Source organism: Acinonyx jubatus, chromosome E4 (genome assembly GCF_027475565.1).
Source record: "Acinonyx jubatus isolate Ajub_Pintada_27869175 chromosome E4, VMU_Ajub_asm_v1.0, whole genome shotgun sequence".
Lineage (NCBI taxonomy): Eukaryota > Metazoa > Chordata > Mammalia > Carnivora > Felidae > Acinonyx > Acinonyx jubatus.
Genome location: NC_069395.1, coordinates 42,513,141 through 42,521,115, shown reverse-complemented (window position 1 = coordinate 42,521,115; position 7,975 = coordinate 42,513,141). Strand labels below are relative to the sequence as shown.

General features: G+C 52.3%; 1 protein-coding gene across 1 annotated transcript; it reads left to right on the top strand.

Moving 5' to 3' along the window:
• Positions 1-396: 396 nt before the first annotated feature.
• Positions 397-7,279, top strand: ZNF648 (zinc finger protein 648). Its single transcript, XM_015062948.3, has 2 exons — positions 397-576; positions 4,302-7,279. The coding sequence occupies exon 2, from the start codon at positions 4,363-4,365 to the stop codon at positions 6,067-6,069; it is 1,707 nt and encodes a 568-aa protein (XP_014918434.2). The 5' UTR covers positions 397-576; positions 4,302-4,362; the 3' UTR covers positions 6,070-7,279.
• Positions 7,280-7,975: the final 696 nt, after the last annotated feature.

The following is a 7,975-nucleotide window of genomic DNA, read 5'->3' as shown; positions in this document are numbered from 1 at the left end:
AAAAATTCTGGGAACACCCCTTTGTCAAACCACAGCTCTACAAAAGGCACGCACCAGAATAGGGGAGGTTGTGCACCCTGTCCTGCCTGCTGGGGAAGGAAAAAGTATGCTTTCCCCAGGAAGGTCGCATGTGACAGTGGCCTATGGACATATCAGGGCAGGACTGAAGGATGGATTTCTTGCTCTGCTGGGGAGAAGGAATGGGAGTGAGCAGGAAGGAAAGGCCACCTGCAGGAGGACTGAGCAACCTTTCTGAGGGAGGAGGGGAGAGGGAGGGAGGCTCTGGCAGGAGGGGAGGCGGGAGCAGAGGGAAGGCAGGACCTTTCAGGCAGTGAGAGAGGGCAGCCCCACTGTATTTCCCAGGCTGCTCTCTGGGATGCAGGCAGGAAGGTCGAGTGTATTACACTCGCCCCACCTCCTGAAGCTCTCTCTGCAGCTGCTGGACTGGACACAAAAGAGTGAGGGACAGAGACACCACCTCCGCTGATGTGTACCAAACTCTGGTTCCAGTGGCTGAGAGGCCACATGTGACAGAAGTCAGGGTGGGGGACCCACGCAGCTGTGTGCATTTCCCAGGTAAGCAACTATTTGTGTCAGAGCCAGAGGTAGAGAGCAAGGCCTGAAGGCAGAGGAGAAGGCGGGAGGTGGCTGCCCGGGGATGGACCCAGAACTATCGATAAGTTACCTTATTGATAAGTTACTATCTATAAGATTACCTAACTAATCTATAGAAGGAAAGTAGGAAGAGGGGCAGGGGCCAGCGCCAGAACAAGCCCTCAGGCCAGGCTTCTACAAGGTGTCCCTGTCTGAGGTAAGTAAGGCTTACATTTGGGCCACTTCTGGCCGGCAAGTGTGGTGGGAGTTCCAGGGCAGGGCTGTGCTCTGACAGCCTCTGGGGGTCAGCAGATCTGGAGAGCAGAGGCACCCGCCACACCATGGCATCAGTGTTCTTCCAGACCAGGAATGTTTGTGTAGGCTTTGCCAGAAAGCCCTCCCCTGGGCCCCTGCCTTCCTGTCGGTCTTCTTGGTGGTCAAGAGAGAAACTCTGGAAGCTACAGAAGGAAGAAAACAGGATATATTCCCTAGGGCTGTGGCTTCAGACAGGGGAGGGACTCCCCACCTGAAAAGACAATCTCCTGTCAGGCTTCTGAGAAGCTCTGAGCTGGCGGAGCGTGCCCTGAGGAGGCTCACCTGTGGCCCAGAAGAAGGGGAACGGGACACGTATGTAAAACAGGGTCTGTGTGCTGGAGGGGGGTTGGGGGCGGGCAAAGTTTAAGTGGTCTGCAAGCAGTTCCGTATGAACGTGCACAGAGTGTTGTCCCAGAGAAAGAAAGAAGCTTAAGAAGTCTATCTCAATCAAATCCAGCATCCCTTTGCTGTCCCTGCTGGTGGACCACCGTCCCTGATCGGGCATGCTGGCCTGTGCTGTGACCCTTCTATTGACTAGACACACACACACAACACCCACACACACCCACTCTTCTAAGAACCAGTGTGCTGAAAATACATCCAGCCTGGTTTCCTTTCGAGGGATATGCTAGCCATGACATGGTAATTCTCTGACATGGTAATGGGAATAGAGCAGAGAGGTCTGAGGGAGGGAGTGGTCCCTGGGCTTCAGGTCACAAAGGGACATTAGATGCTGAACCCCAGCCACGATTGCACCATGTGCTCCCTCTGTCTGCGGCTTCCATGTACAAGGTGAGGGTTCCCCCGGTTTGCTCCCCTCCTATAAGCGCACACACACACACACACACACACACACAATAACTGGGATTATGATCAGGCAGGAGCTGGGGGAAGGACAGTTTGATGAGCTGGGGCTAGGACATGACTTTATTGTGTGAACCTTGACCACCAAACTATGACTGTCCATCTAGACACCTCCCAGAAGTCCCGCTTGGGTGCAGAGGAGCTCATGGTACAAGGGACAATGCGCTAGTCATTGAATGCCAGCTTCGTGCAGGAGCTTCCCACAGACTACACAGTAGGGGTATTACCTTCCATCTTTCAGAGGAAGAAAAACAAGGCTCTGAGACCCTAATTGATGCACAAGCATATGCTTTTGAGTTTGATACACATCTGCTGAATGAATGACTACTCTTTGCTGGGGTAATAGAATGCCTCCTGCCATACGGGGAGCACACTGGAGCCACACCAAGTGCACAGATCACTCCTCTTATCCTGCCCTAGACGTGGAAGGTGGAAGGTGGGAGGTGGGAGGTGGGAAGTGGGAGGTGGGCGGAGGAGGAAAGAAGGAGTTTTCTGAAAGTAAATACTCAGTGACTAATACTCTTGACCACCCCAGGCAACAGTCTCCACAGCATGTGTCCTGGCCTCTCTCTGCGGAGGGCAATTTGGGTCAACACGAGCAGGGAGGAGCCCAGTGGTGGGGCCCCGGAGCCAAGGTTCCTTGGCCTGGAAAACACAAGGCGCTTTGATGCCTACAGAAAGCAGTGGCTCTCCCCCAGGATGCTGTGGCTGCTCTTGGGCAGGGCCCTGCCCCCAGGGCAGGCCTCAGTCTGGAGGCCGCATCTGGGAGGTAGGCCCTAAGGCTCAGGGTGTAACATGATGGCCTCAAGTTAAAGAGAAGCCTCAGGGCTGCTGTCTATGAGCAGTGTGGTCTTGGGCAGGTAGGAAACCTCATTAACCCTCACTTTCCTGGTCTGTAAAATGGAAAGATTAACAGTAACAGCATTCCTCTTAAAGGCTGCTGGAAAGAATAAATGAAATCATGCTTATGGGGTGCTCAGCATTCTGTCTGGCTCATAATGTCTGCCCAGAAAGTGGAACTGCTAGCACTATCCCCTCTGAGAGTCCCAGAAGGTTGCCTCCAGACAAAAGCAAACTCAGCCCTCTGGTCTGAAAGTGCTCCTTGCCCCCGGGCCTGCAGGAGCCCGCTTCTCACTCCAGCGGCTCCTGTAAAATGTGTCACTCACACAAACAATCCTTAGTAAGCCAACCCCGGCAGGCTTTCTCTGTGTCTTCAAGCTAAAATAAAATCACTCAGAAAACAAAACTCAATGGCTTCCTTGTCTCATGCCTTGCTCTCAAAACCTTAAGTCTATGCTTCTCAAATCGGGGTACATGCATCCCTGGGGGCATATGGGGTTTGCCAGAAACACATGAGGCCATGGGATAAATATTGCATGTTTAAGGGGGAAAAGTTAAACATTTAAACCAAAGGTAACTTAAAACACAATCTTTGGGAAAAAAAAAAGACAGTATTTAGTGGAAAAGAAAAAGAAACACAGGGTAAATGTGTGTATAAATACATATATACATGTGTATATGATTTACTTAAATTAGAAACATGTAAATATAACATTGTATGTCAATTACACTTCAATAAAACTATTTCCGTAAGAATACATAAAAATGAGATATGTTAAACAAAAAAATCAACATGACATAGAATGTAAATTCTCATGACTGTTTAAGATGAAGCAATGTATTTTTTTAAATATAATTTATCGTCAAGTTAGCTAACATACATTGTATGCAGTGTGCTCTTGGTGTTGGGGGGTAGATTCCCGTGGTTCGTTGCTTACATACAACACTCAGGGCTAAGACATTTTAAGGATAGTTCAAGTTTCTACAAGCACCCCCCACCCAGGGTGCATATGTTCACTGCCTCCCCAGCAGCTAGGGGCTCTTTATTGCAAAGGCCTGAGAAGCTCTGTTTAAGCAGGGAGGAGCGGCTAGGTATCTTCTTGGGTACGTCCTGACCCACCTTCCTGACCCACCTGCATTCTCCCAGTGGCTGCTGCTTATCTTTGGAGGACATGGCCTCACAGCCCGGAGCCTGGGAGGTAGTCCGAGCTGACGCCACCGAGAGATGGCAGACTTGGACACGTGGCAGGGACATCAGGAGCCAGCCTGGTTTTCAGCTTCCCAGGTGGGCCAACAGTTTAAGAAGCCTGAGGAGGCCAAGACCTTGCTTCCTGCCCTGTCTTCTAGTCTTCCCCCATGCTCATAGAGAAGCCACCTGGCCAGCAGCTGGGGTTTGAGCCCCCTGGACAGGGCAGGGCCCAGCTGGCACTGGGCAAATATCCTGCCCTTGCCACCCCTGACAACATGCTCTCCTGGGGCTTCTGGCAAGTGGACCATTAAAGTGATTAAGGATGGCCGTGTGGGTTTTTCGGGAGGGCCCAGCTCCCCCTTGCCAGTGAGGAGCAACAATGTGCCAAGCACAGCTACCAGCTGGAAAGAGACCTGTGGGGAGAACCTCAGTCCCCGTGGCCATGAAGGCGATGAAGTACATTCTTTGTGATTTCTCTTCATACCTCCCTTTTTTGCAGGTATCCTGAGCCAAGCAAAGGTTCTGTCTAGGAGGAGCAGGAATAGAAGTGCCTGAACATCATGACACAGGTGGACCCCCAGGACAGGTGGGGCAAGGTGTCTCCTCTTTGCAGCGTGACCGGGGAGGCTCATGACCCCCGGATGCTGAACATGAGCTTAGAGAGTGAAGATGAGGACGGTGGGGAGGCAGGAGACAAAGGGAGCCCTCGGGGCCATGATCACCAGGCCTGTCCAAGAAGCAGCCCCCAAGTGACTCAAGACAATCCTGACTTGCCATGGGATCATCCATCCAGTGAGGAAGAGAGATTCTCTGGCTCCTTTAGTTCTGGGAGCCCGGGGAAGGAACTGATGGGGGTACCTCGGAAGAAGGCCAGCTGGGGGAGAGATGAGTCAAAGATCACCCGGACCCAGGACTCCTCTGGGGCAGGCGTAGCTCCGGGGACCGTCCCCAGTGACCCCTCACACAAGTTGTTAGGTCCAGCGCAACTGCTTAGGGACTCACTACCTTCAGGTGCTGACGGAGACTTCACGGAAAACCTGGACGCTGCCTTGGGTGTCCCATCCAGTTTCCCTGATACTGGAAGGTATTTCTGTGCACAGAGGGGTGTAGATACCCCAGACCACTCCTCCCTCGTGCGTTTCCCCAAGCCCGGTGGCAGCTGGGACCTCCCCACGCAGGAGACTCGCACACCAGCGCGGGGATCGGCCTCCCCAGCCGGCCTGGCAGCAGCGCTGAAGGCCAAAGCGCGGATGGGCAGGAAGGGCCAGAATCCCGAGGGCACGTGTGAGGGTGGGCAAAGGGAGGCGCACCCCTACAAGTGTCTGCGAGGAGGAAGGGCCTTCCAGAAGTCCGGCAGCCTGCTGAGCCCATCGCAGCCCCGAGGCACGAAGCCTTACGCCTGTGAGCTGTGCGGGAAGGCCTACTCCCACCGGGGCACGCTCCAGCAGCACCGGCGCCTGCACACGGGCGAGCGACCCTACCGGTGCCCCTTCTGCGACAAGGCCTACACCTGGTCCTCGGACCACCGCAAGCACATCCGCACCCACACAGGCGAGAAACCCTACCCCTGCCCGGACTGCGGGAAGGCCTTCGTGCGCTCCTCCGACCTGCGCAAACACCAGCGCAACATGCACAGCAACAACAAGCCCTTCCCGTGCGCGGAGTGCGGCCTGACCTTCAACAAGCCGCTGTCGCTGCTGCGCCACCAACGCACGCACCTGGGCGAGAAGCCCTTCCGCTGCCCGGCTTGCGACAGGGAGTTCGCGGTGGCCAGCCGAATGATGGAGCACCAGCGCGTGCATTCGGGCGAGCGGCCCTTCCCCTGCCCCACCTGCGGCAAGTGCTTCACCAAATCCTCCAACCTGATCGAGCACCAGACCCTGCACACCGGCCAGAGGCCCTTCAAGTGCGCGGATTGCGGCGTGGCCTTCGCGCAGCCTTCGCGCCTCGTGCGCCACCAGCGCATCCACACCGGTGAGAGGCCCTTTCCTTGCGCCCAGTGTGGCCAGGCCTTTGCCCGCTCCTCCACCCTGAAGCGGCACCAGCAGATTCACTCTGGGGAGAAGGGCTTCCTCTGCGCAGAGTGCGGCAGGGCCTTCCGCATTGCCTCCGAGCTGGCCCAGCACATTCGGGTGCACAACGGGGAGAGGCCCTATCAGTGTGAGGACTGCGGCCAGGCCTTCACCAGGTCCAATCATCTCCAGCGGCACCGAGCTAAGCACAGTGCCGGCAAGAAGGAGCCCATCCCCTCCTCCTCTGATGAGTGAGGGCTCTGTCAGCTAACTCTCAGGACGGTGAAGACACTGTCGACCTCATTACCTGGAACCCTCCTCCGTGGGCAAGCCCGTTCACATGGTATTGTCACCTCGCCCCACTGGCCAGCCATTTCTCCCAGCGGGTCGCCGGCCATGGGGTGATCCATTTGATTTGTATGTTTGGTCTCTTTGTGTAAAAACGAACAGGAGGGCTGGCATCCCTGTGTGTGGCTTCATGTCAGTCTTCTGAATCTCAGAGGTCATATTCCATTGGAAAAGGATAAGAAAAAGTGGCAAGAGCTGGTCAAGAGTTGACTTCCTTGGCTGAGGGATCTCGATGGATTGGGAATTATAGAATTCAATCGTGGGCACTGTGCAAGGCTTCAGAGATAAGTAAAGAAAAAGACTGTCGTGTCCTGCCCTGGAAGCCATATGCAAATACTAAGAAGGCATGAGGGTCTGGGCCTCTTGGGGAGAAAGGTACTTTTCAGCTTTTACTTCAATAAAGGAATCCCCAGAAGTGGTCTCTGTGAGCAACTCTTCTCAAGCAGCAAAGCCTCCCTGGGGCTAGCTCAGACCCAGCCAGACAGCACATTATTTCACTTTCCTCCCAAATTACTTTACCCTTGGGCAATGAGTCTTGGCTTTGAAGTAGAGAAGGTCTCTATCTTAAAGAGAGGGGAGCTTATGTTCTGTGTTTTGGAACCAGTTATTCTGGTTCCAGAACAACCTTAGCATCTGAAAAACGTCCATTCCTCTTTATGGTCAAACTCAGTAACTGGATCCAACCTGAGTCTCACCCACAAAATTCACATGTGCCTCCTGTCTGGCCACCTCTTTTCCTGTTCCCACCCTGGGACCTTACCTCCTATGTAATAGAGAGTAATATGCCCATTTACAGACAGATATATAAAATTTCTCCATATGGGCCTGACCATAATTTAAGAAACCTTTTAGATTCATTGAAATCTTTGAGTATCATTAGCTCCAATTTGAAGTAAAAAAAATAAAATACCTCTTGCCCAAGTGCCAAGTGTCTGTGTTTCAAAGTCATTAAGACCAGGTTTGGAAACCAACATGACTCACAATTACTCTGTAATGAGGTTATTTGCAATTTGGATTACCAACAGCCATTCTCCATAATGTATTGATTTTCTGTAGTTTATTTTTATTTTTAAAACATTTTAAAATGTATGATTTATTTTTGGGAGAGAGAGAGAGGGAGGGACAGAGGGAGGAGGAGACACAGAATCTGAAGCAGACTTCAGGCTCTGAGCTGTCAGCACAGAGCCCGATGTGGCGCTCAAACCCGCAACCTGCAAGATCATGACCTGAGCTGAAGTCAGAGGCTTAACCAACTGAGCCACCCAGGTGCCCAATTTTCTACAGTTTAAGGTCAGTGGTTCTTAGTTCTGGACCTCAACTGTGAAGAATCCATGACCTCACAGAGTTCCCTTGATGCCTATGGGAAAAGAGCGCTTCTAATCTTACCAAAGTTAAATAAGCTATTCCATAAGAATGTATGGTATATTCCTTTTGTAGCTATCATTAGCATTTTTTTAATTGCCACCAAAGGGTGCCAAATCTGAATTTCTCTTGGATTCCATCTTGACACATGGGAGTCAAAGAGAAGGGGTACATGTTGTCATGCCTTGTTTGACAAAGGTAACCTTGGTATAAGAGTTCTGACTGCATGTCTGGAGGTTTTGTGTTTCACCTCCCTTAGATACATCTGCATGTTCAAACAACAGAGTTGGCCTGGTTCTGGGTCTGACATGACAGCCAGTGGTTGAGTTATTAGTCCATTCCCAGTATTTACCAGTGATATGACCTTGGCTTCAACTTCTGTATCTGGCTAATTAGGAAGGACAATAGTGGGGTAATGAAAGTTGGAGTTATCCTGCCAGAAAGGAAATTA